General features: G+C 37.5%; 2 protein-coding genes across 7 annotated transcripts; both read right to left on the bottom strand.

Annotated features, from left to right (window-relative positions):
* Nucleotides 1-1,986: 1,986 nt before the first annotated feature.
* LOC122038775 (transcription factor bHLH148-like) lies at nucleotides 1,987-3,063 on the bottom strand. Of its 4 annotated transcripts, none has more exons than XM_042598710.1 (2): nucleotides 2,856-3,063; nucleotides 1,987-2,744 (listed from the first exon to the last, which is right to left on the bottom strand). In XM_042598710.1, the coding sequence occupies exon 2, from the start codon at nucleotides 2,720-2,722 to the stop codon at nucleotides 2,144-2,146; it is 579 nt and encodes a 192-aa protein (XP_042454644.1). In that variant the 5' UTR covers nucleotides 2,723-2,744; nucleotides 2,856-3,063; the 3' UTR covers nucleotides 1,987-2,143. The 4 variants fall into 4 exon arrangements, with proteins under 4 accessions (XP_042454644.1, XP_042454643.1, XP_042454645.1 ...); XM_042598709.1 differs by having other exon boundaries at nucleotides 2,827-3,040; XM_042598711.1 differs by having other exon boundaries at nucleotides 1,987-2,740; nucleotides 2,827-3,040.
* A 9,348-nt stretch (nucleotides 3,064-12,411) lies between these two features.
* Nucleotides 12,412-22,592, bottom strand: LOC122038774 (ATP-citrate synthase beta chain protein 1-like). Of its 3 annotated transcripts, none has more exons than XM_042598706.1 (17): nucleotides 22,455-22,592; nucleotides 20,451-20,574; nucleotides 20,233-20,335; nucleotides 19,462-19,527; nucleotides 19,192-19,315; nucleotides 18,837-18,971; nucleotides 16,850-16,910; nucleotides 16,689-16,765; nucleotides 16,187-16,342; nucleotides 15,946-16,074; nucleotides 15,701-15,833; nucleotides 15,490-15,617; nucleotides 15,231-15,336; nucleotides 15,063-15,139; nucleotides 14,887-14,957; nucleotides 13,314-13,598; nucleotides 12,412-12,711 (listed from the first exon to the last, which is right to left on the bottom strand). In XM_042598706.1, the coding sequence occupies exons 2-17, from the start codon at nucleotides 20,548-20,550 to the stop codon at nucleotides 12,636-12,638; spliced, it is 1,827 nt and encodes a 608-aa protein (XP_042454640.1). In that variant the 5' UTR covers nucleotides 20,551-20,574; nucleotides 22,455-22,592; the 3' UTR covers nucleotides 12,412-12,635. The 3 variants fall into 3 exon arrangements, with proteins under 3 accessions (XP_042454640.1, XP_042454639.1, XP_042454641.1); XM_042598705.1 differs by lacking the exon at nucleotides 22,455-22,592 and adding an exon at nucleotides 22,319-22,351; XM_042598707.1 differs by lacking the exon at nucleotides 12,412-12,711 and adding an exon at nucleotides 22,319-22,377 and having other exon boundaries at nucleotides 13,310-13,598; nucleotides 22,455-22,513.
* Nucleotides 22,593-27,600: the final 5,008 nt, after the last annotated feature.

The following is a 27,600-nucleotide window of genomic DNA, read 5'->3' as shown; positions in this document are numbered from 1 at the left end:
GTGGGCCCCTCAATCCAACGATCTCATATTCCTTTTTGGCGTCTTATGTCACGGAGGAAAGAGAATATTCTGCGTGCAAAATGTACATTAGAAGCTTCCTCTTTGCCAAACGCAAATATTGCGGGTCTATTTTGAAAAAGTGTAAATATGGGAGAGCTTACGTCAGGACCTTTTCCTTGACCTGATCACTAACGTTCCTTTTGATATGCAAGATCGCTCAAGGTCACTTTTTGCTAAATCAAAGACTCCAAGCAATTAATATCAGAGTCATCCCTTTTCTCCGCTTTCGGATGATATCAATATCAAATAGAGTATCTCGTAAATTATAGTAAAAGATAATTATATTTATCTCAGGTGATTTTCATAATTGATTCCTAGATTATACGAAAAAAGATAAATTATGATATTAATTTATAGCCTACCATTATAAATTAAAAAATCAATCAAATTTATAACCAATTCAATTGAAAAAAAAATATCCAGACGAACTACCGAATCGGATCAAGTTTGAAAACACTGCATGGAGCTACTCCATCGAGACCAACTCGATCCCGCAACACGATTCAAAGAGACAATGAGTGACCTTTAGAATAAAGGCCACCCAAACTCTAGATAAAGTGATCAGTCGAAGTTGAATGTGTGCGTGTCCATAAATAGGGCGGCGGTGGGATTTCTGATGCCCCATTCATGCATGCTTCCCATTTTTGGTTAAAAGATGGTGTCCTCTGTGGAGGCCATTGCCAAGGCCATATTCATGCATGTGATATTGGATTTCGAAAAATAGTAACACTTCAAAAATCAACTGATATTGATTTTAGGATTTTTACTGTGCTAAAGTTGGGCTGATTTTAAAATTTTCACACTCTGTTATGGTGTTAATTTTTAAAATCATTGGTATTGATTCTGAAATATAGTATCGTAGTGGTTCTTTGAAATCTATCATCACTTCTTTAAATGCAATACTAGAATGATTAGTGAGAATTAAGTGCTTTAGTACTACCTATACCAACAGATACGTCGAGTGAAGAATGAGTCCCCGACAATACTCTATAAATCCGATCGACTTATCCTTACAAGTGATTGCTGATCGGATTATAGGAGGAACTCGGTCGGTTTAACATGTAAGCATATGAAATTAGTATAGTTGTCCATCCTTCACTAATTAGTTCTACACAACATGGCAAAGAGCTCTAGATTGTTCTCCAGCTACAAATGCAACTCCTAATAAATTAGGGCAGATTTAGTACAGAATGCAATCGATTTAATTGTTAGTGGGACATCTATTGATTCATTGAAACTTTTGATAGATTTTAGGATCAATTTTCAGCTGATCTAACTAATCGAAACTAGTCGGACTATGCTATTCTTTTAGGAGGTAAAAAAACAAAAAACCCTCCAAGAGCAAGAGGCAGCAACTGAGAGGAGCTCGGCACAAGGGTCCAACGCTGATGGCTGGCTCAGGGCAAAGGAAAGAGGACAAAGCGACCTCTCTCTCTCCACATGCTCACCTTGTTGGACAGCAGAGCACAGAGGCTCCCCATGGCCCCAGCACGAGGGCCCCTCCTCCATCCCTGTCCCATCGCCGTGGGCCTCATTCACTCGCACATGCTCAGGTCACGCAGCGCACCACGGCCGGGACAGGCCACCTGGGAAATCAATGATGTGGCGTCACAGCCACTGTCTGAGAGGGTGGCATGGCGAAGGGCAGGGGCATTGCAGTGCAGAGGTCGTGAAGAGGTTCTTGTGATACTCCCCATGGCACAGCTGCTCCATTGTTTTAGAGGAGGAGGAAAGCTCATTAATGGCTTAAAAGCAGAGAGAAAGAGAGAGGACCCATTCATTCACATGGGCTTTAATTATGCCAATCTTTAACTTTCATGTGCAGTGCCGTTCTCTCTCCTTGCTGCGAAGTCAGATTCACATGGATCCATCCTGTTACTAATCCGCTTCGAGATGTGATTTTAAGTGAAAAGAGAAGTGGCGGTGTGGGAGGAAGACGACAATGGAGATGTTGAATAATGGGAGCTGAGCACATGGGGAGTCATCTCTCGTTACAAGATGAAAGAAAGCGGATGATTAAAATGTACAAATAAATTACACCGCCAATGTCGGAAGGGAGAGAGGTCCTGCGATCGGAAGGCAGTCACATGGTCTGGGGAGGAGGAGGAGGAGGTGGTGGTGAGGGGGCGGCGTTGGCGGCGGAGAGGACTTCGGTGATGGCGCTCATGGCGCGCACTTGCATCTGGAGCGCTGCGATGTAGTCGGAGACCTCCTCTAGGAGCGACGGCAGCGGGAGCTTTCGGCAGCCGGGGACCAGGCGGCCGAGGACCCTCGTCTTCTTCTCCAGCGGCGGCCTGCTGCTCTTTGAGGCGGCGGCGGGGGGCTTCGGCCGGAGCACTCTGCTGCGCTTGAGAGAGCGAGCCTTGCCCGAGAGGAGGATGGCGCGGCTCCACCGCGTGCGGCCGCGGGCGGAGACGGCGAGCGCCCGGTCCGCCGCCTCCCGGAGCGCGCGGCTCCGCGCGCGGTCCGTCGGCGCCGCAGCAGATGAGCGGACGCGGCGGAGCGCCGCGATGAGCCTGGAGGAGTAAGTCCTCTGCTCGCCCTCTGTTCTCCACTTGGCCTCCTCCTCCTCCGCCGCCGCCGCCGCCGCCGACGACGACGACGAAGACTCCGTTCCGCGCTTCCGCTTCCTCTCCTTCGCTGTCATCTCCCCGTCCGCCATGCCAACTCTGCGACGAATCTACCTACACATAAACCCATCAATTCCTTCATCAAAGACACCCAAATTCATCAACAGATTCAAAAAAAAAACAAAAAAAAGGAAACCGTAAAGAAGAACAGGAAGGAAAATTCACGGGGCGGATCGCGGTGGCGTTGATCAGCGAGGGGGGAGCAAGGGGAGGGAGGGAGAGGAGAAGGGATGTATTATAGAGAAAGAAAAGGAAAGGAAAGGAAAAGGAAAGGATCGAAAGAGGAGAAGGGCACAGCGCACATGACAAAACCGGACTCACATAATTTAGTTTCTCGTTGTCGTTTGACCACATGGCTCTGTTTACTTTCATATCAAATCAAATCATAATAAATATAATTAAATACCAAGTAAAGCTGCTTTTTTTTCATCAAATTACTCCTTTCAGGTTTACGCCAATTTTTATTTTTATTTTAATCTTGATTTTCGAATACTTCTGTCGTCGTTCAGTGCGTGAAGATTTTGCAGGACTAAAATGAGCTTCTACGCGAAGCCTTATCTTCTTCTTCGTAGTGTATATTTATTAATGTAAAATAAAAACAATAATAATAATAATAATAATAAAATTTTATAATTATTATCTTGAGTTGCGACTAAACGCCATGGTCCACCACCTTGAATTATCGCTTTGGTATTCTTCTCTCTGAAGCATATTTGGCGTAGCCGTATGATGGCGCTGAAGGCTTTAATAAGGCTTCGTCCTCTTCCTTCTTTTGTCATCTCCCTCGTATTATTTGCTTCTTCATTTGAGAATTAAATAATACGAGGGTCTGTGCCTCTTTATTATTTACTTGTTTGATTACTTTCTTTATATTTTAGTTGCGACAAAGAAAGATATTTTAGTTTTTTTTAAATAATTCTTTTTTATAATTATACTTGCTCAGTGTGTTTTTTTTCTTTTTGGCTTCGCAGAGCTCACGCACATGAGTGCCACTTTATATCGTTGAATGTTAGACTATTATTTATTCAAATAAATAAGAAAAATATTGTTATATAAATTAAAAATTGTGAAAAGATTCAGGCACGGGACGATTAATTATGATTTAAAGAATTAAATTTCTTTTATGAAATTAAAAGTAGAATAAAACTAGGATCAGTGGGGTGTGGGGGGAAATCAAATGAGAATTATATTTCATGATTTTATTGGAATATTTAGATGGATAGATTAGAATTGAATGGTCATTCCTAAGAATCACTCCTTTCATGTTATATATAGTTTAAAAATTAGAATGATATCCGTTGCTAATGTGGATGAAAATATAAGAATGCTAACCGTTTAGATGAGATTTTGTGAATATTTTTTTATTTATCCTGATGGTTTGAAAAAATTTTATGTGATCATATTAATCATTTTTAAAATTAGTCAGTTAAAAAAAACTTAAATATCTAAATTATAAAATAAAAAAAATAAAGAGAGTCCTTTCATTTCATAGTTTTAAAAAGGTAAAATAGTACAACCGTTTGGAACCTTTTGCAGTTTTTCAATTATCTAAGAGCTATCTCTGTGAAAGGGGAAAGAGAGATCAATTTTGAATAAACTATCCCACTTACATTTTACTATTCCATTAACATAAGAAATTGACAAGGGAAATGAATCATTACCTTCGTTCCATTCAATTTCATTCTTATATCCATTTTCTTGAAAAAATTTGAAGGGCAAGAGAATTAAGTAGCAAGATAAATCTAGATACAGCATGCCAAATTAGCTTGGGGGAACCAAGATGAGATTCGATGGACAAAGTGAATTATCATGGTGTTTCAATATATCACATCTAGAATAACATTGGATGATCAAATTAAGATGCCAAGGAGAATCATTCAAACCATTGAAAAATATAGCATACTATAAACAATGTTGATCATGAGGTCGTGAACAGTCAACTCATCGATGAAGTGTTATTGATATTGACTAGTGAAGAGTACAGAAATAATCATCTTGTGGCCTTGGAGAAAATAATGGGTTAGAGAGATGGTCAGGAAAGTTTAGGGGTATAATTGAGCCGAACCGAGCCGAGCCGAGCCGAACTCTTGAATGTTTGAGTTTGACTCGTTTATAATCGAGCCGAGTTCGAACTTTATTTAACGAATATATTCATGTCTCACGAGCTTATTCAAACTTTTATGAGCCTAAACGGACTTAATAAATATAAATTATAAATTTAAATATTCATTAAAAACTAAATTATATATTTTAAAAAAATTATAATATTCTTGTTAAAATTTATAATTTTATTCAAATAAATAAATTTAATATATTTGTCTATGTTTTTCATAAGTAGAATGTAAAATCTATAAATCCAATATCAAAACTATTATTTTTTTATTTAAAAGTTGATTATGGAGCTTAACGAACATGTTCATGAGCTAACGAGCCGAATATTGTAAAGCTTGAGCTTGGTTTGTTTATCTTAATGAGTTTAAACGAGCTTTTATCGAATCGAGCTTCGAATAGCTCACGAGCGGCTTGACTCATTTACACCCCTAGGAAAGTTCTTGGTGTTATTACTCTGACGTCCAAGTCAGCTTTTTAAGAGGAAGAGAAAGAAGTATTTTGAAATTAGAATTTTGAGAAAATATATGTGTGCATCTTTTCCTTATAGTATCCCTTTTTATAGAAATAGATTTTTCTTATCATGTTTCTATGTTTTCCTCGTACGTTACCACGTTCTCTGTAATAAAAGATCATTACCTTGTGTGATATTGTGAACAGTCAACTCATCGATAAAGTGTTACTGATATTGACTAGTGAAGAGTACAGAAATAGTCATCTTGTGGCCTAGGAGAAAAGAATAAGTTAGAGAGATGGTCGGAATAATTATTAGCATTATTACTCCGACGTTCAAATCAGTTTTTGAAGAGGAAGAAAAAGAAGTATTTTGAAATTAAGGTTTTGAGAAGATGTATGTGTCCACCTTTTCCTTTTAGTACCCTTTTTTTTTATAAGAATAGATCTTTCTTGTCATGTTTCTATATTTTCCTCATATGTTATTACGTTCTCTATAATAAAGAGTCATTATTACCCATTTACTTTAAAATAACTGTCCACGTTCTTCCACTATCCCGACAATAATATGATGTTGATTTTTGTTTTAAAAAAATTATTTTTTTTTGAAAATTCAAATTATTTCTTTGTTTTTTGTAATGCATATGTGTATGCATTTAGTCCCACATTGCTAAGCAAAGAAGGTTGGAATGACCTTATATATGGAGCCATTCCATCCTTGTTTAGCAAAGTTGGGTGGACCTACACGCATGCGCGGGTCAAGCCCAAATCAAGTGAGTTCCGGGGGTTCGAGCCGGAAATCCATAAACCGGGCGCGACGCACACGATTGGGGGGGGGGGGGGGGGGGCAAATCCCCAGCTCGTGGGCCTCGCAATTGCAGGCAGCCCGGTTCGTTTTTGCCAGTCTCTGGTATGGTTCAGTCTGAACCATACCAGTTGGTTTGATTCTCCGGTTCTGTTCATTTTTTGCTAGCCTTCGGACTCAGAAGGCGTGAGGAAAGGACGCAGGAGGCGAAACAGCGACGCGTTTGTTCGCTGGCGAAGCAGTGCTTCGAGTCACTTCATAGTGAATAAAAGGGGAGGCGTTGCGCCTCTCTTATTCACTCGAGCTATTCCTGCTTTCTTCTCCTCTCTTCTTTGCGATCTGAGGTCTTTTTCTGGTTCCTGAGTTTTACAGTCCTGAGGCTTGGTCTGTGCGATCTGAGGTTGGGTTCGAGTGTGACGATCGTCTTGGAGTGCACCTACGATCGTCACGAGTGGTTGTCGGATCTTGAGAGGATTTTGCGGGAGAGCCTTTGCATCGTGGGGCGACGATAAATTCTCTAAGGACAGTTGGCACGCCGACGCTTCAACCCCGGATAACTATTTTCTAACCCTGTTATTTTATTTATCTGTTTATTGCATGCTAGCTATTTTTTGTGCAAATACATTACTGTATTATTGCTTATAGAATATAACATTCTTAGAGAATCTATCGCTTAGCATCGATAGACATGATGAATGATAGGGTAACGGGACCTGATGAGGCTAGTGCCAGACCCGAGAGATTTTTCGGGCAAAATTTCAGACGTTGGCAACAACGGATGAAATTTTGGCTTACTACGCTAGGGCTATTCTCCGTTATAGAAACAGACCCTCCACCTAATGAAGAGGAACCTACCCGTAGTGCTTCCTTAGAGAGGTTTAAGCAAAGGGATTATCTCTGCCATGGGAGAATCCTGTCTGCCCTCTCAGACGCACTATTTGATGTGTACTGCTCAACATCTTCAACTAAAGAGTTGTGGAAATCTTTGGATAAAAAATACAACTCCGAAGATTCTGGATTAGAAAAGTACACTGTGGCAAAATTCCTAAACTTCAAAATGGTTGAAGGCAAATTAGTGGTCGAGCAAACACATGAATTCCAAGTTCAAATTCATGATTTTGCTAAAGGAGATATGCTATTACTCGAAAAATTTCAGGTCTTGTCTATCATCGAAAAATTGCCTCCGAGTTGGGAAGATTTTGACATGACTCTTAAACATCGGAGAGGTAAAATCTCTCTAGAAGATTTGATGATTGCCTTAAATATCAAAGAAGAACATCGGAAGCAACATAAAAATGATGATACAAGAATGCCTATGGACTTTATTCCAAAGGCAAATGTAGTAGTCTCATCTAACAAGAAGAAATTCAAAAATCAGAAAATGAAGAACAAGATGAAACCCAAGCTAAAAGGTTCAAAAGAAAAATGGAACCAAGCCGTGCTGGGCATGTGGGCAAATTGGACATTATGCCAAATTCTGCCCTAAGAAGAAAAACCAAAGCAATACGTCCAACACCAAGGCACAAGCAAATGTCGTGATTGCTAGTGACGACACCAGCAATAGGTTTGTTACTTTCAAACCTGAACTAAACTTGATCTATCAACCTAATGAATGGTTAGTTGATACAGGTGCTAATGTGCACTGTTGTGCTGATCGCTCTGTCTTCCTTACTTATCAGGTAATTGAAGGCACTTCCGTGACCATGGGGAATCATTCTGCGGCCAGGGTGTTTGGGATAGGACAAGTTGACCTGAGGTTCACCTCTGGAAAAGTCCTGCCACTGCATGAGGTGCATCATGTTCCAACGGTCCGTCGGAATTTGATTAGCGGGCCAAAGTTAGTCCGTGCTGGTTATGAGCTGAACTTTAAATGTAATAAAGTTGTAATATTACATTTAGGAACCTTTATTGGAAAAGGTTACCTTAATGAAGGTTTATTTAAACCCAATGTAGAAAATGTTACCTTAAATAAATCTACTGATATTGGTTGTTCATATAACATTGAGTCTTATGATATATGGTATGACAGATTAAGACATGTCAATTTTAATACCATGAAAAGGATGATGAACCTTGACATGATTCCTAAGTATGCTATAAATGATAAGAAAAAATGTAAAGTTTGTGTGCAATATAAACAAACCCGAAAACCCTTCAAATCAGTTGATAGAAATTCTGATATTTTAGAATTGATCCATACTGATTGTTGTGAGTTTAACGGTGTAATAATGAGAGATCATAAAAGATATTTCATTACCTTCATTGATGATTACTCTCGTTATTGTTATATTTATTTGTTGAAAACTAAGGATGAAGCTTTAGATAAATTTATGATTTTTAAATCTGAAGTTGAGAATCAAACAAATAAAACTATTAAGAGGTTAAGATCTGATAGGGGTGGAGAGTTTACCTCGAACATGTTTCAAAATTTTTGTCAAGATACAGGTATAATTCACGAAGTAACTGCTTCATATAGTCCTCAATCTAACGGTATAGCAGAACGAAAAAATCGAACCCTTGAAGATATGATTAATTCCATGTTAGGCAGTTCTGGGTTACCCAACTTCATGTGGGGAGAGGCTCTATATACTACATGTCATGTGTTAAATAGAGTCTCTATGAAGTCAAAGGATAAAAACCCATATGAGCTTTGGAAAGGCCGAAGGACAAGTTTGAAATACCTTAAAGTGTGGGGGTGCCTTGCAAAGGTACTAGTACCTGAACTCAGAAGGAAAAAACTTGGTCCAAAGACCGTAGTTGGTATTTTCTTGGGTTATGCTCAAAATAGTATTGCATATATGTTTCTGATTATTAAATCTGAAATTTCTAGAATAGATGCAAATACTATTGTAGAACTTCGTGATGCTACATTTTTTGAGGATATATTTCCTATGAAGACGAGAACACCTCAGTCTATATCTGGTAATCCAACTAGAGATATACCTACTTCCGTAGAGGCCCCATTATCCGTAGAAGGTACACCGTCCTCAAGTCACTCTAGACTAGATGAATCTATTAAGCATACATAACTGAGAAGGAGTAAGAGACAACGTGTGTCTACGGATTTAGGCCAGGACTTTATCACCTATAATATAGAAGGTGACCCTGTGACATATAGAGATGTTATGACTTCTCCTGAAGCTAAACACTGGAAAGAGACCATTAAAAGTGAAATGGACTCTATTATCTCTAATGTCACTTGGGAGTTGGTAGATTTACCTTCTGGGTGTAACACCATAGGATGTAAATGGATGTTTAAGAGAAAACCAAAATCTGATGGGTCAGTAGATAAATTCAAAGCCCGCCTAGTTGCTAAGGGATTCAGACAGAAAGAAGGGATTGACTATTTTGATACTTATTCTCCTGTTACGAGAATTACTACAATCTGAGTGTTAATAGCATTGACATCCATATATCATCTTGAGGTCCATCAAATGGATGTCAAAACGGCATTCCTTAATGGAGATCTTGAAGAAGAGATATATATGGATCAACCTGAGGGACATGTAGTTTTTGGAAATGAGAATAAAGTCTGTAGGTTAGTCAAATCTCTTTATGGTTTGGAGCAAGCCCCAAAGCAGTCGCACGAAAAATTTGATAGAGCTATGCTATCGTTTGACTTTAAAATGAATGACTCTGATAAATGTGTGTATGCTAAAATGAAAAGTGATAATTGTATTATCTTATGCTTATATGTAGATGATATTCTACTTTTTGGTTCTAACCTTTCTATTATTAATGAGACTAAGGTCCTCTTAAGTCGTAAGTTTGATATGAAAGATATAGGTTATGCTGACATGATTTTAGGGCTAAAGTTGACTCGTTCAACTGATGGAATAACAATTTCTCAATCACTCTATGTTTAAAGAGTATTAGAGAAATATGACTATAGCCAAGTTAAATCTGTAGTCATACCCTATGATCCTTCAAAAACACTCCACAAGAATAAGAGTGGTGTGGCAGTATCTCAATTAAGATACTCACAAATAATAGGTAGTTTAATGTATTTAGCAAATTGTTCTAGACCTGATATTTCTTTTGCTATATCGAAATTGAGCAGGTTTACCAGCTATCTGGACAGAACACATTGGGATACATTAGACAGAGTACTCAGATACCTAAAAGGCACTATATCCTTGGGCTTGTGGTATGAGAGATTCCCTACAGTCCTGGAGGGATATAGTGATGCTAGTTGGATAGTTGACACTGCTGAGTGTAAAGACGTTACTGGTTATGTCTTTACACTTGGAGGCGGTGCAGTTGCTTGGAGGTCTGTTAAATAGACGATTATAACCCGTTCTATATCTGAGGCAGAATTGTGTGCTTTTGATACCACAGTAACTGAAGCTGATTGGCTTAAGGGTCTTCTTTATGAAATTCCCTTGATGGTGAAGCCAATACCTTCTATTTCAGTACACTGTGATAATCAAACAACAATAGCTCAGATTAGAAGCTCTAAGTATAACCAGAAACAGAAGAGACATGTACGAATAAGATTAAAGTCTATTCGTGAGCTAGTGTCTCTTGGAGTGGTGTCATTGGACTTTGTAAGTTCAAAAGACAATATTGCTGATCCACTCACTAAAGCACTTGATTCTGAGAAAATCAAGAGATCCAGTAAGGGAATGAGACTGAGGCCTGTCCTGGTTTCATCTATAACGACAACCTAACCTATCTGATTGGAGATCCCAAGAAGTAGGTTCAATGTGGTATAAACAAGTTATAAGGGTGAAACGTAAGCATCAAATTGATTGAGATGTAATCTCATAGTCTCTTCCCTGGATAGATGCTTGACTGCTAGTAAGGATGAGCTTAGAAGCTCTTAATGAGTTCAAGGTCTTAATGACAGGATGCTCGTAGTACATCCTTGGAGAACTCACCTATGTAAGTGTAACTGTGTGGCCGCAGTGTGGGGGGTCTAGACAACTCTCCTTAGCACTTATGAAACAAGATTCGGTGGCATGACCGTAATGCACCAACCCAGAAGAATTCAACCGTCGCCCGTAATGAGTTGTTACCAATTGACTTTCACATATAAAAGGTTTAAGTTCAAGACTTAGTTCACTTCAAACCTATGTGAATAAGATTGGTGTACTTAGGTGAAAATTCAAACCGGAAGGTATTTTCACTAAAAGCTCATTGCAACCAAGCTTCAGGATATATTTTTGTTTTCGACCGAAATGATTTGAATTTGTGGGGGATTGTTGAATTTTGTTTTAAAAAAATTGTTTTCTTTTGAAAATTCAAATTATTTCTTTATTTTTTGTAATGCATATGTGTATGCATTTAGTCCCACATTGCTAAGCAAAGAAGGTTGGAATGACCTTATATATGGAGTCATTCCATCCTTGCTTAACAAAGTTGGGTGGACCTACACGCATGCGCGGGTCAAACCCAAATCAAGTGAGTTTGGGTGGTTCGAGCCGGAAATCCATAAACCGGGCGCGACGCACGCGATTATCGCGTGCAGGGGGGGTGCAAATCCCCAGCTCGTGGGTCTCGCACTTGCAGGCGGCCCGGTCCGTTTTTGCCAGTCTCTGGCGAAGCGACACTCCCGCGTGAGGAAAGGACGCAGGAGGCAAAACAGCGACACGTTTGTTCGCTGGCGAAGCAGTGCTTCGAGTCACTTCATAGTGAATAAAAGGGGAGGCACTGTGCCTCTCATTCACTCAAGCTATTCTGCTTTCTTCTCCTCTCTTCTCTGCGATCTGAGGTCTTTTTCTGGTTCCCGAGTTTTACAGTCCCGAGGCTTGGTCTGTGCCATCTGAGGTTGGGTTCGAGTGTGACGATCGTCTTGGAGTGCACCTACGATCGTCACGAGTGGTTGTTGGATCTTGGGAGGATTTTGCCGGAGAGCCTTTGCACCGTGGGACGACGATAAAATTCTCTAAGGACAGTCGGTACGCCGACGCTTCAACCCTGGATAACTATTTTCTAACCCTGCTCTTTTATTTATCTGTTTATTGTATACTAATTATTTTTTGTGCAAATACATTACTGTATTATTGCTTATAGAATACAACATATCAGTGGGGTCAATAATTCTCCTTCCATAATAGTTCACTCATGTAATCGATGGAAGTTGGGAGCCATGGGGTAATCAGGAGTTGAGAGTCACAAGTTGTAGCCGAGAGTCATAATTGTAGCTGCAAGTTGTATCCAAGAATTGAGAGTCATAAGTTATAGTCGGAAGTTGTAGCCGGAAGTCAGGATTTGTCCTTACTGCCTTAACCGCCCTGGCATATTTAGTGACCTCTGAACAATACTCCGGATCAAATGTAATATTTCGAGGCTTAAAACATTGATCAGTCAATCGTTTCAGTACACTTGAAACAGGAACTATGGTCTTGATCATGTCAGCAAAATAAAACTCAATCGGCTTTATAAAAATTAGGTCAAACCAACTTATTTTTCAGTTTATTTGTCTTTGAAAACAAAACAAATATCAACCAGTCCTTCGATCACTAAATCAACCTATCGTAATGCTTCGCTTAAACGCTTGAGTGAAGCCCCTGGAAAAACGATTTGATCATGCAGGGCAAGTGAAGTTGATTTGCATTTGCTGTGTTCGAAAACGATCATTTTGTGTACAAAACATCCTCCCATGGGTGACGGTAGAGTGGCTGCTTCAGTCTCTTCTGATCAAATGTGTGCCTGTGAATTCCAAGAATGATGTGTTACATATAAGCAACGAATATTAAAAAAAAAAGCAAGTAAACCATAATTTGCATAGAGAAGCCTATATTTCATCCCCGTAGATTCAATTATTGTCAACTTCCCATCTATTCTATATTTATATCAACTGGCTACGACATTCAAAAGGATGGAATATATACCCCAGTTTCTTAGTGACAGTCCACAAAACTCATGAGGCAAAGAGAGGTTCACCAATCCAAATAATAGCCACTGGACCAGTGGAAATAGCTCTCCGTCCAGTCGTTCACCAACTCATGAATCAACTCCTCTTACAAATGAGACTAAAGAAAGCAGAGGTTCACCGATCCAAATAACTAGTCACTGGGCCTAGTGGAGATACCCCTCCGTCCACTAACTCATGAATCAACTCCTCTCACAAATGAGACTAAAGAAAGCTCTTTTCCTACACTGGGGCGCGGCACATGTCACACTATGAAAGGATAGATAAATCATATTCTTCCATTACTTACGCCACCCATCATTAGCCACAAAGAAAATGAAATCCATGGAAAAACAGGGTTAAAGAATAAGGATAGTAGAGAAGTGACTCATCAACTCACCCAATCAGACCAATTGAGCGTGCCAACACAAACAGACCATTTAGATATCCAATTTCGACGATCTCATCAATTTCTTGTTTGCTGAACATTCCACTTCCAGCTAGAAGATCCAAGAAAAGAGATCCAATTGCGCCATCAACATTAAGAACCAAGTTGTTTGCCTTTGAGAGTGTGTATGCCTCAACTTGCACAGCATATTCCATATACCTCACAGATGGGAAATAAGTGTGTGCATACTTTTGCAGGAGCTCCACTCTTTTATCTCTGTTGTCTCTGCTTTTGATCCTGTTTCCCAGAAAATGGCAATTATCATTGACATGGACAAAAGCATAAGATGGCTACACAAAATTGCCCGGTCATATATATGGAGCATCACAAGCATATTTATTGATAACTAAAGAAAAAGAAAGCCAAATGATGCAATGTGAGCATAGAATATCCATAGTTTTTTTTTAATCTTTACAAGATTACCTCATCTTTCTTCAGAAAAGGTGGCTTAAACCAAACTAGATATTCAGGGTAGATATGAATTAGTGAATCCAGTTTACTCAGTGAGGTGATAGTTTACCAAATCAAAGAATCCAGTGTTTAACTAGTGCACATCTAAGTATCTACATTTCAAGCATTAGTGCTAGATCTTACTAAATTATTAACTTTGGTTTACACATACAAGTACCAATCAGTCCCATCATAATACCATGAACCAAAATACCACTCCCTGCATTTTTTTAATGATGGTCAACGACACTCTAAGTTAGCCAAATACCCCTATTGGTCAAGTGTAAAATTTTAAAAACAACCATGTTGAACTTCAAAAATCACATCTGTATCTGATATTCATACCTAAGTCTCTGTAACCTAGCTTCAGAATCTGAAATTTAAAGCAGAGAAGGCTCAAGTACAACAGTCTTTGGCCAAGATGTTTACAATGAAGACAACCATTCTCCTGTTTCAAACTACCTTTTTTTCCTCTTCGCATTATCTTTTTCCCTTCACGTTCATTGTTACACACATCGTCATGCTGTCTACAAGCTTATCTCTCTTTGTCTAAACTCTACAATGACTTGTGGCTTTCTTGTTATTTATTTTAGAGAATCAATTCCAAATTTGAATCCTAGTCAAGTTTAGGTTATCAACTCAGCATCCAAAGAACAGATGTCTGTGTATGTTTTAAACAAATTTTTATGACATTCACAAACATACTTTTCCTTTTGGAAGTTCTTGGCTGCAATCACAATCCAAAAAATAAAAAGGAGACTATTATGCAGATGGACATTGTGAAGCCTTGTAGGTAATGTGAAGCCTTGTAGTCCGTTAGAAGGTACTTAGATGAACTTTGAGAGCGCATAATAATGGAAACAAAGGAGTTTTTCTGATGAACTTGAGTATGTTGGAGATGTCCAAACAAAATCCAAAAATATATTTAGTTTGCTGGTTGACTGTATATGTATAATAATTCTTTGGAAATGGCATGAAAGTGCTGAAAATTTGTTCAATAGTATGAATATAAGTTAAATATCATGAATATCATTCATAGAAGAGGGAAAATCATTAGAAACTGAAAGATATAAACCTGTGCCCTATTCCTGGCACTCGAATACCCTTCTTTTTCATGCTTTCAACAAACTCATAAGGGGTGAGGCCCTGAGAACAGATATACATTCAGTATTACTGCAACTTGAATAAATAAAGAAAACAAAACATCAGAAACACCGCTAGCAAGTCTAAATCCTGATCTTATATACTCACTCTGTCATATGCATCTTTGAAGTACCGAGCAGCATCATCGATTGCCCCACCGAATCGGGGACCAATTGTAAGCAACCCTGTATTTGAGAAGTCACTCATTTTTCCTTCCAATGACCGGAAAAACTCTCAATTTGACCATTACCATAAACCAAAGTAAATCGAACTTACCTGATACCAGACTGGAGACTAAATCCTTTCCAGCCCTTGCAGTAACTATAGTGTTATGAGCGCCAGATACACAGGGACCATGATCAGCACATAACATGATGCAGATCTAACAATTACAGAAAATAATAATGTGAGAGACCAAGGTTATGGATACCAAATATTAACAGATTGTGTTTGCATAAGGTAACTAAAATACAAGTCAGGCTAATATTTACTAGTCAACTTGAAACAAGTGAAAGAAACTCATTTTTTAACAGACCTCAATGAATTGTGTACAATAACGTGGTAGGCTACGCTTGAACCACAAAAGGGAGATGACATCACCCACACCAAAGCCACGTTGGACAATAGTAGACATGGGTACACCAGCATAACAAGGTTCATCGCCTGTGGATAGAGATCATGTGACTTAGCAAAGCATTTAAAATTGAGAAAGTCTGTATGAGAAAAAAATATTTTACTAATCAAACCTCTGTCATCTGAAATGGTGGAGATGATATGAGTTGGAGCCCGGACTTTCCCACTTTTGATTGCAGATTTAAGATCCTCAGGTATTTGAGGAGGTTGAATTTCAGGTACAGGAGTAATCTTCCCTTCTTCAACCTATCCCGGAAAGAGAACAAGATATAGATAACAGCATCAGACATTCTTCTTAATTCAATAAAAAAACAGTTAATATTATATCACAGAAGAAAACTAAAGGGCAACAAGGTACCAGCTTCTCAAAAGTTTCTTTGATAGCAGTCTCAAATGCTTCATATGAAGTTGGAACAACTGCCCCAGCATCTCTTAGAGCCTGATTTTTTGCTTGTGCTGATTCCAACTCACCACCACTTTTTGCACCCTAGTTTAGTGAATTGAGAAAAAAAACAAAATAAGGCATAATGATTTCAATCATAACCAGTAGAAGTGGTCACAAAGACAACATGAGATTGAAAAGATCAAGTTCAACTCACAGCATGACCAAATTGCACTTCAGATTTGAATAGACGGGCACATGTTCCACTAACCCAAGCCACAACTGGTTTATGAACTTTTCCTTCTTTTAGAGCCTCAACTAGGGAGTACTCATCTCTCCCACCTAATTCCCCCAACACAACCATCATCTTGACCTAAATAGATCAAAAGCAATATACGTGATAAACAAATATTAAAGGCAATGTTTAGTAATTTTCCTTTTCTGCAAAGAAGTTTATATTGATCAAATCTATTCAGCTACAGTACATTTTAAATGCTGCAACACATGACAAGTGATCGATAGATTAAATTAATGTTGTCATTCACTAAAGAGCTTTATGTATAGTTGAGGGGTGTGAGTGATGTCGTTCGCTAGAGCTTTTCTACTACTTGAGAAAATTACTTTCATGGTGATATACAGTTTTTTCTATAGTTGAGGGATGTTGTTAACTGAAGAGCCTTTCTACAGTACTCAAGAAGATTATTTTCCTGGTAATATACTTGAGGGATGTTGTTAAAGCGCAGGACATGATCAGAAAGAGTTGAGCCAGGAAAAACATCTCCTCCAATTGCAATACCTGAAATAGAAAATCATCTAGAACTCAGATCAAAATTTCACAATGAGAAGTTTCATTAACTTGGAAAAAGAAAAGTAATATCACCTTCATAAATTCCATCCGTGACGCGTGCAATTGTGTTGTAAAGTTCATTTGACATGCCACCCTATAACCACACAAAATAGTTATTATACCTGATGAATTAAATAAAATTAGTTCAAGTAATTTTTTAGCAAGGAGAGAAGAACATATTTTACAAGCATTATCTGTTAGCACATGGATAGTGATAAGTGATTGGAGGGAAAATATTGTGATGTAATTTATTTTTATAGAACATGAAACATCAAGAATCACAATAGAAGTGTGACTAGTGGCATTCGAGTTAGTATGATTTGTGCTACACAGGGGAACCATGACTTTATCCATGATATATGGGTCAGAAATAGTTAGCTCTATTTTTGGGTCATTTAATGGCCTACATAGATAAAACTGAAAAGTAACACAAGAGGAACAATATTTGTCCATGGGGCCTCCTTCCAATGTGGTTTCTAGAGAGAAGTAGCATCCGATCAATATGGATCATACTCACCTAATGTTTAATGCAATCAAGAAATTAGCTTTAACGTGAAAATGCTGTGAGACAGTTTCTCCAAAAGATACTAATTAATTGAGAAATGAGAATGATCTACCACAATCTACAAACTATTGATAATTCAAAATGCTCCTGTGTTTATGTTATCTGTGTGTGACGCCAACAATTAGAAACATAAGTGTGTTCCTATTTCTTAAAAAGACATTAGAAATGAATATGAATATATGTATATATTACATCAAATATGATAATATATATTAAATATGTAAAGATCATTGTATTAGATGCATATTCATAAATTCTTTTACACCAAGACTGGCCACATGGTAAATGGTGTCATCAATTTGTCCACTAATTGCATCTCTATACAACACAATTTATGGAGATTGAAGAGCTATTCCAAACACTAAAACTTGTAACAAGATGACTGTTCTGTTACATAAGAACTAAAGCTAGGATGGATTAGTTAGCAATCGCTGTATAGCTTACCCAAATGCTATCATGTGGCTCAGAAAAAATGCTGTTGAAACTACTAGTGTGAAGTGAGCATGAGAATATACAATTTTATGAAAAAGGTATCACTGTATCTTCATTGTATTGTTAGACACACCTTAGAACTATGTGAACTTGTTCTGAAAATTACTCAGTAATAGTCAAATATATTAATTTCATAGAAAAAGAGATATCCAAATGTCATTTATTAGGTTGCTTTACGACAAACATTATGTTCAAATTTGAGTTAGTTGGAGAGGTGCACCAATTCAAATTTGAGTCTGCCAAACAAAAAAGGTCGTATTTAGAGCTTGCAACTGATTAACAAAATTATTAGGCAAAACAACTATGATCAACAGAAGAGGGGATATATTCATAACTTGTCTAGAACAGCAAATACCTTTACTTTTACTTGGTCTCTAATGACTTGCCTTTAGAATAAAAGGTGTCCGCCAATCAAGGTAGTCATGAATGAATACCAATGAAAAATATTCTGTAACATATCATGTATTGAATGCCATCAAAGTATTGTCTGCTTTGACCAATATCTTATACTATTGGCCTCAGGGTTTTATTGCATGGTGGAATTGGACTCCAAGGTGAAGAGCTTCCTGTTCAATCACCCACCTCGGAATTGCTCAGGCTGAGCATGCCTAATTACAATGTTCCGAGAACTTGACTAATTCCACTAAACAATAGTTGTTGAGAGTACACACTCTAACTATTTATGCATTTTACACCAATAGGCCAATCACGCTTTCCCTACTTTGGTGTGATTTTTGATTCATTCTTTGGTATCCTAGATGATAACCAAGAGCAGCACTTATCTAAGCTTGATCCCTGGCAATCACAACCTGCACTCGTTAGAATGAGTGGCAACATATTGCCCATTGTAGAAGTTTTTTTTACCAATGACTACAATAATAACAAAATTACTATAGACGAAGGAAAACCCACTCAAACAAAACAAGTTTAGAAAATGCAATATTATAATGAGAGAACAAGTACCGATTTAGACACAAATCCAACAGAACCAGGCCTGTAAAGCTTGCATTGAATTATATTGTCAATTGTTCCAGCAGTGTCACCAATCTTAAACGCACCAGCTTGAATGCCTCCAACAGTGGCTGGACCAATAACTACCTGAAACCAGCTTCGGAAATGTATTAAACATGAAATTAGAAATTGGTGTAGGAAAGATACACAGTAAACCAATTAACTAATCCACCAAATTTTCTCCATTTCCTACCAAATTTATTTCTGCCATATATTTTTTCAATTCTAAAACTTCAACCTATAAGATCTAAATTCTTTTTTATTCTAACTGAATGACGAAATTCTTTAGTCTTTTCATATTTCCAACCTTGTTATTAGCTCTTGCATATGCAATTAGTTGCTTTGTGTCTGTCTCTGGAACACCTTCAGCTATAATAGCAACTACTCTAATGGTATGTTGCTTCAAAGCTGACATAGAAGAGGCTGCCGCACTGCATTAACAATTTAGCATAGTAGCAAGAAAATGCCTCCCTTTTCTTATCCAAAAAAAAAGAAAATGCCTCCCGTTTAACAATAAAAGCATAGTATCAAGAAAATGCACTTTTTTAAGGAAACAAAAAACAGAAAAATCACTTACCTTCTGAATGATGCAAAATTGATAAAAACATCTGCAGCTGGGTGTGCCACACATGCTGCTTCAATGCTGCAGTTTAAACACACAAGAAACATCAAGAAAGTTTTCTGGCAAATCAAACAATAGAAGCTAAAAGTTACAGTTAATAAACTGAAAGCGAGATTTATTGAAAATTCAAAACAAGTTATCAAATCAATATAAACCAATTTCCAATATGTAAAAATAGCTATTTGGAGCTTACAAGTTTGCTTAACCTTATTGTCAACTGGAAGTCACTGAATAGACTATTTCAGTTGGACATAATAGAATCATAGTTAAGGTATTAAATATGGCCTGCATGTAGTGCTTAAAGTAGTTTCCATGTAATGCTATCAATTTGATGAAGTAAAGAACTTCCATAGAACCTATGTGCTATGCTTTCTCATTTTAATCATTGTAAATGCCCAACCGTACAAGGAATCATGTAGAAAATGCCTAAGCTATTCCATCTTTGTGTCACTTGATCGTACTGTTCCAAAATTCTCTTATTGACATATTAACAAAATTTCCTGATATCTGACCTACTTGAAGACAAATTCATGGCACGAAAATAAGCAAAGGAAATATATATGTTGTCAAGATGATGAGCTCCGCACAAAAAAGAATCAGATACACAAGAGTGAAATTGACAGGCTATAGTGATCCAATCATTTTATTGCTTAAGTAACTATTAAGGGATGATATCCACATGCATAAAAGTCTCTAGTATCAATGCAGATGTAGTGGATGTCTTACGTTGAATGGACAGGAATTGCAATTTCTTCCAGGCCGAAAAAGAGCTTTTGAAACCCCTCTGAACCTGGATTTATTATTCCCGCAACGGAGGGTGTTTCTCTTCCTATAATAATTGAATAAGAAAATTCAAAGATAAATAAAAAAGTGTAACCCTCAAAAATAAGTGTGGGCACACAAGGAAACCAAAAAAAAAACGAAAAAGAAAAACATTATCATACCACAAAGGAAGTCAAAATCAAGCATCCTCTGGATTGGAAGTTGCTTATAATTGTAAAATAGAGCTTGAGTATTTCGCGAGAAAATCTGTCCAGTGGCCATTATGTGAGATAGCACAAAAATGACCTGTAATTAATACAAATTAGTAACTTTTATGAGAAAGAATGAACCAATAACTATGAATACAAAGGTCAAACATAGCAAAATATATCAAGTAGCAACAAATAGAAGCATTACAATAGTAGGGAAATGAAACTTGGAAAGAAAAAGTATGAAATAAGAACCCTAATGGATTCTCCCTAACATTATGGTCAGCGTACCAATAGTTTATTTAAGAGAGATACATTCAATTTTGCAAATTCATGTAAATGACAATCTTCAGAAAAAAAAAAAGGAATAAACAATTAGCAATTTTCAATTAGTTATAAAAGATAGAACTGACTCACTACCATTCCAAAAAGGAATAAACAGTTTGATAAGGTTAGGTTTGTGTCATTATAGAAGGTTTTTGCCAAGCCATGCATTTAAAACAAAGCAAAAAATATGAATTACCAAAATAGAATAATCAACCATACAAGATTTTCCATTGCAGCTTTGCTAGTATAGAAGGATACTCTTAAGGACAGTAATGACGGGTTTACGGTGTGACTTTGAAAATCTGGCATTTGGATGAGTAAACACTAAACACACAGACTAGACAAAACTTGAAATGTAAAAAGGAAGCTCACTATTGCTAATGTCTTTCAATAGGATATTACTTGAAACAATTGCTTTCATAAATAAGAAAAATTTCTAGGAAAGTAAAAAATTTATTGACCGGAATTAATTAAGAGATATCTGGGAAGTTCATACCCAGTAGTGGTAGAACTATTATTAGGCATCAGACACAATCACTCATAAATCATTAGCATATGTTGAATAAAATAATAATTATCCTAGATGACATAGTTGTAGGCATTCACGGGTGTGATTCTCTCACTGATACGACCAGTTTGGAAAAGGTCTTTGGAACATTAAAATCCCTCCCATTAGTTCCTCTCAAGTTAAACAAGCCATTTTAGCTCTTAAGAAGATAGGATATGCACTAGATCCGTAATGTAGGAGGATCCGAGTTTTGCGAGACCATAACTTTTAACTCAAGTTTAACCATGAGACCTTTAATATATCAAATCGAAGCTCATTCAGAGATCTATAATTGGTTACTGAGTGTACTTGTAACAACCCAATCTAAGGCCCAAAACATCGTTTAAAGCTTTTTCGGAGGCTCCGAACAACTTTTGTCATTGTTTTAGAGTTATTTTCATCTTTTGCATCATTAGAATTTTGAGACTACTTAAACCTTTGTTTAGTTGATGTTAAGGCATTATCTTTTGTTTTGAATCAATTTTATTCGGTTAAACCTAGAGATGACATCTTTGCGTTTGGCGATTGCTTGTGTCCTCTCTGAAATTCCAGCCTCCAGAATAATCGGTATTCTGTCCAACTTCAATCCGCCCTTAAGGAAGAATCCTTCTGTGCTAGGATTATGTGTTTCTAATGAGATTGTCAAACCCATGTCAAGGTTGCAGAATTGTTGGTGATATTTGGATTAAACTGCTGCAACATTTTGCCTATATGCCAAGGCACGACCTAAATTAAGAGTTCCTAAAATGTATGGACTAAAACCTTGGCCAAAACACAAAAGGCTTCAAGTAAAATTCCAACCCCCGATACTTCATGAGAAGAACAACAAATGAAGATCCAATATCGAAACACCCGGAAGATCCAGAAAACGCGAGAAACCCAGGTATTCATGAACGACAACCCCGAAAATCGACCAAAAACATTCCAAGAATATCAAAAAAAAAAAGGGCGCCAGATGAGCGATTACAATGAGAGCGGGCATCAACTGGATTCCGCCCGCGGCTCCGCAGATCAAACAGATCTCGACTTGCAGAAACGAGTCATATCTAAATCAGGAAGATGAATCTGAAACCCAGGGAGGGAAAGTGGAGAAGCGAATCTACCTGTAGCCAACGAAATGGCGGCCCCGGCGCCGAGAAGAACTGAATCAACGACGGGATTGTTCACAATTTTGAGAAGAGTGTGGCGAAGGAGTATAAATAGAGGGGAGGTGGTTAGCTGAGCAGCAGGTGGTAGGCGAGTGGTCACGTGCCGTTCGACCCGCAGCTCCAGCCACAACCTACTCCGCTATTGGCCGTCGCCAATTGCGCAACGCAATTAACCTGATCGAATTGTCAAGAAATTGGAAGGTCAACAAAGTCCATATATTTATACTTAGAGAATAAAAAAGAGTCTCTAATTATTTATATTTTTAAAAAATAAGACATAAAAAAAATGGGGACTGTTTTTAGTTTTTTTTTTTTTATTTTATGTGTGACCCCGTCAAAAACTAAGAGATAAAAGGCTGGGTTCGAAAAATTGAACCCAGTTTCTTAAATTTTGATGACATTTGGCGCTATTGGTTCAGGAATATCATAGATGATTAAGATTATTTATCTATAGTAATTTAGGATAATCATATTTGAACAGAAGTTTTTCTTTATTCTCTGTTTTTCGATTCCAAAATATCAACAAACATTACCAATTTCGACATCAAATCTAGAATCAGAAAATCATCGGTTATCCAAAATTTTTCTGAAGATTAAGTATATATATATATATATTTTTTATATTACTCTCGGAAGCATCAGAGTGTAATAAGACAGTGCAAATGCAGAGGTTCATTGCGAAGCTTCATGTGGAGTGCGGTGGAGCAGTAGTCGGAGGTGGCAGTAGCGGGCGATAGTAATTGACGGGGGGTGACGATAGTGGATGGTACCGGATCAACAACGGGATAGTGCGGAGATGATAACAAGCAATAACATTGCATTCAGATCACCATGAAACTTCGTGGAGACCGGAGATGACAACAATGGTAGTGGGCGATAATGGGCGACGAAGGTGGCAGCACTAGCAGTGATGGTGGAGGTGATAGCAACGTGCGACTATGTGCAACATCGACGAGTGGGCGGTGGGCACCGATAGCACGGTGGCCGGAGGTGGCAACAGCAGGCGGCGGGCAGCAAGCGGCAAGCAGCAAGTGGACGGCAGTAGCGAAGGGGCAACGAACAACGAAGAGGGAGGAAGATGACGATGGTATTTTTTATTTTTGAACATAGATATTTGTTTAAAATTTTAAATTAAATAAATATAATAGGCCAATAAAATTATCTAAAAAAATTTAAAATAATAATAATAATAATAATAATAATAATAGTCTATTAGGATGTAAAGCTGAAGAGACGGAGGAAAAGTGGAAAAAACGTAAAAGAAAGTGAGAAAATGATTTTGAGTGATTGTTTCAGTATACATTTTTGGATTTTTTTAAAATAAAATTATTTTTGGAAAAAGAAAAATAAAAGGAGGTTGAGATTTTATGGATGAGGGAGACATTTTAAAATTATAATTTAAGAATGGCATTAATTAAGGATTATAAAAATAGAAAAAAATTATATAATATAGTAACAAAAGTGATTGTGTCCCTACGTCTCTTATAATCCATTCTTAAATTTTATAATCTGTCCTTAAATTATATGAAAAAACATAAATTATGGGATGAATTCATATCTACTAAGTGGTTAGGGTAGTTTTTTCTAATGGGGAAAAAATTGTATTAATTAATATAGCAATTAGTTTACATATATATTTCCAATTATTGATGTCCACTCATAGTCAAGAAGCCAGAAAAAAAATAAACTATTTTATTTTATTTGGTAGAAATTCGTTAGACTTTAATCACGCAATAACAAATCAAATCTTAATAATTAATTATTGGTCAACAACTTATCATTTTGATTCACTCAAAGAAAACCCTAGCAAAAATATAATTCGTTATAATATTTTTCTGTATATTTTCTACAATATTTCTCTATACTGACAAAATAGCTTGAAAATTGCTCATTTTCTTATGCATTTACTCTCCAAAATAATCACAAATTTAATTACCCCAAAAATGGAATCATAAAATCATTAATTTTCCTTGTTAATTGCGAGTCAATAGAAAGAATTAGGAATCCAATTATATCCAAATTTTCAATTTAGTTTCTACACACGGAGAATTTTTTTTTTTTCATAACTCAACAATAAGAATACATATATTAATTTTTTTTAGTGAGGAAAATCCGAAATAAAAAAGAAGACATAAACACAGCGAGTGCTGGTGATCCGTCTAGCTCATTAAATTTTTTTTATAGGTCATCAGGATAAATTAGAAAATACTCATAGTGTATAATTAAGAAGCCTAGTATTTTTTGATTGCGCCCTCCATTTAGAGATAAAATTCTTACAAATTTATCATAACTGAGGATCGAATCACGGATAGCTAGGTGATAACCTGAATACTCTGTCACTATACCATAACCTCAAGGGCAAGGAAAACGAGAAATCAATCACCAAATAATAATCTTATTAAAAATAATAATAATGATAAACTTAAGGTTTATATTCATCAAAGAGTATAAATATAAATAGCATACCATAATAATTAATATACTAAGCTAAGGTAGCGTTTTGTTTGTGCCACAAGAATAGAAATCAGAATGAGTTTGATAGTAGACTCGAATGAGAAGTATTATTATTTCAATATAGTATTTGGTTGGTTTGATATTCTGGAATGGTAATCAACTGAAATTCTAAAAATACCCTTGAAGACTACTACTATTCATCCACATCCCCCTCTCTCAAAAATGTCCTCTCATCTCTCAAAAAATACCCTCTATGTTGGAGCAATCGATGTATCATTAGGTTTTAATGTTTAGACAAAGGATTTAAGTTAAAGTTTGCATCTGTATTTGATATGCGCTGTTAAGTGTGCAGGTGATAGGTACAAGAAAAGACCAAGTATGATCTTAGCAAAGGTAAAGTCCAAGTATAGGAGTCTTGGGGATATAAATGAGTCGAACCGAGCCGAACAGCATTAGGCTCGAGCTCGGCTCGTTTAAGTTATATTCGGGCTCAAGCTCAGCTCGAGCTCGAATTGAGCTTTTATCACAAGGCTCGAGTTCGTCTCGTTTTAGAATTATCAAGCTCGCGAATAGTTCGAACTTGGCTCGTTATTAGCTCGATTATCAAAGTTAAAGAGCCTAACTCGTTAAGCGAGCTTGGACTCGTTTAAAGCTCGTTTTAGAACTCATTTTTTGACTTATTTTAAAGCTCATTTTAAGGCTCGTTTTAGAGCTCATTTTTTTGGTTCGTTTTAGAGCTCATTGTTTTGGCTCGTTTTAAGGCTCATTTTTTTGGCTCGTAAGCCTATAAACGAACATGTTCGCGAGCTTACGAGCCGAATATCCTTAAGCTCGAGCTCGGCTCGATAAAACTGTCAAGCTCGAAATCGAGCTCGAGCTCGGCTCGATAAGATAAACGAACGAACTCGAACGAGCTTTTTACCGAATCGAGCTCCGAATAGCTCGCGAATCGTTTGGTTCATTTACATCCCTAAGTCTAAGCTTGAGGCTTGGTTGTGTAATTCCAAGTGTGACTTGGCAAGGTAAAGATCCAGAGCGAGGGACTCTTGGCAAGGATGAAGTCCTAAAGCGAGCAACACTTGGCAAGTGAAGTCCTGGGAGCAAGGAACTTCTTGGCAAGGATGAAGATCCAGAGGTAAGGAGCCTCTTGGTAAAGAAAGACCCAACAACAAGGATAAGGCCGAAGAAAACTCTTGAAGGCAAGGCATGAAAGATGGGGAAGCATCCGAGGGACACAATACTAATGGAGGAGGCTAGAAGGCAAGGTCAAGGTTGTGTGGGCGAGGATAAGTGCATAAGTGATTAAACTCGGGGGTAAAATACTTAGTTAGGATTTACCAGTCAACTGGTATATGTCTCAATCGACTGTTGGTTGAGAACCAACAAACCCGGAATGAAATTTCAGGATTTGTGATTCTAGGGTTACCAGTCGACTGGTAAAGTTATTAGTTAACTGGTCAATCGATTGGTAAAGTTACCAGTTGACTGGACAGTCGGCTGGTAAAGTTACCAGTTGACTAGACAGTCAACTAGGAGCGAACAAAATGCTTCTGTTCACTCAGCCCATGAAGACCAGCCGACTGATCCATAGTTAGTAGTCGATTGGAAACAAGCCGTTAGGTTATAACGGTAGAATTCCATAGAGGCCTGTCAATTAGTAAGCATGGTAGTCGACTAGTGGTAGAAACACAGCTTAGGTGTTTCCTCCCAAACTCTATATAATGGAACTCGGATTGATAGACTTTGGTGACGAAATTAGAGGTGGTTAACTCCTAATAGAGTCTCCAAATCTCAGAGCAATTCAAGAGTTTTTAATCGAGTTTGTAGTGATGTTTCTCCATCAACAAGGAGAATTGAGCTAGCAGGAGTTTCGGGGACTAATCCACTGACGGATTGAGATATCGTCCACCTTACAGACAACCATGGAGTAGGAGCATCATCTCCGAACCACGTAAACAAATGTGTTAGGGTTTGTTTTATTTTTTCTTGTCTCTAGGGTTAGATTTCATATTTGGTTGTGTATATTTCTACTGTGCTAACAAGTATAGGAAAGTGAAGGAAATGAGTGACCATCTATTTACCCCTTTTAGCCCGTGATCAAGGTCCCAACAATTGGTATTTAAAGGACTTGATAAGATTTTGAGTAGTTAAAAATCCAAAAGTAATAGATCAGATTTGGGATACCGATCATCATCTCCTAAGGCCAAAGAAAGGATACATGTAATAATTGCATGTGCTAATTGTTGACGCAGCTGGGGCAGGCAAGAGGGGGGTGGGTGAATTGCCTACAAAAATAAAAGCACACCCTCCTCGATTCTTTCAACTCCAAAATATGCAATAGTAATAAAAGTAAACTAACATAAAGAAAAAGAAAGACTCAGCTATTTACTTGGTTACAACCAAGAAGGTTGTTAATCCAAGGCAGTAGAAAAAGCTCTGAAGAATCTCCTTCTCTGAAGGCGGAGAAGCCTTTTACACACTAGAAGCTCAAAACTATTGCAAGAAAGGAATACAAAGTTGTTTTCTTAATTGAATAATTAGATCTGGACCAAGGCTATATTTATAGCTTTGGTCGGGGCGCCCTGAAGGATTCCAGGCGCCCTAGGGGGATAAAATTTTATCCCTCAACGAATATATCACGGTTTGA

This window comes from Zingiber officinale, chromosome 1A (genome assembly GCF_018446385.1).
Source record: "Zingiber officinale cultivar Zhangliang chromosome 1A, Zo_v1.1, whole genome shotgun sequence".
In the NCBI taxonomy this organism is placed as follows: Eukaryota; Viridiplantae; Streptophyta; class Magnoliopsida; order Zingiberales; family Zingiberaceae; genus Zingiber; species Zingiber officinale.
This window is presented reverse-complemented; position numbering and strand designations above follow the sequence as displayed.

Bases quoted from the DNA above. Each gene is read 5' to 3' on its own strand.
- LOC122038774 (XM_042598705.1), bottom strand. The intron at 16,343-16,688 runs GTATATTACCAG...TGATCTATTTAG, and splicing joins GCTTTAACAACATCCCTCAA to GTCAAGATGATGGTTGTGTT. The intron at 13,599-14,886 runs GTTTATATCTTT...TCTGGGAAACAG, and splicing joins GTGCCAGGAATAGGGCACAG to GATCAAAAGCAGAGACAACA.
- LOC122038775 (XM_042598710.1), bottom strand. From the start codon at position 2,722: ATGGCGGACGGGGAGATGACAGCGAAGGAGAGGAAGCGGAAGCGCGGA.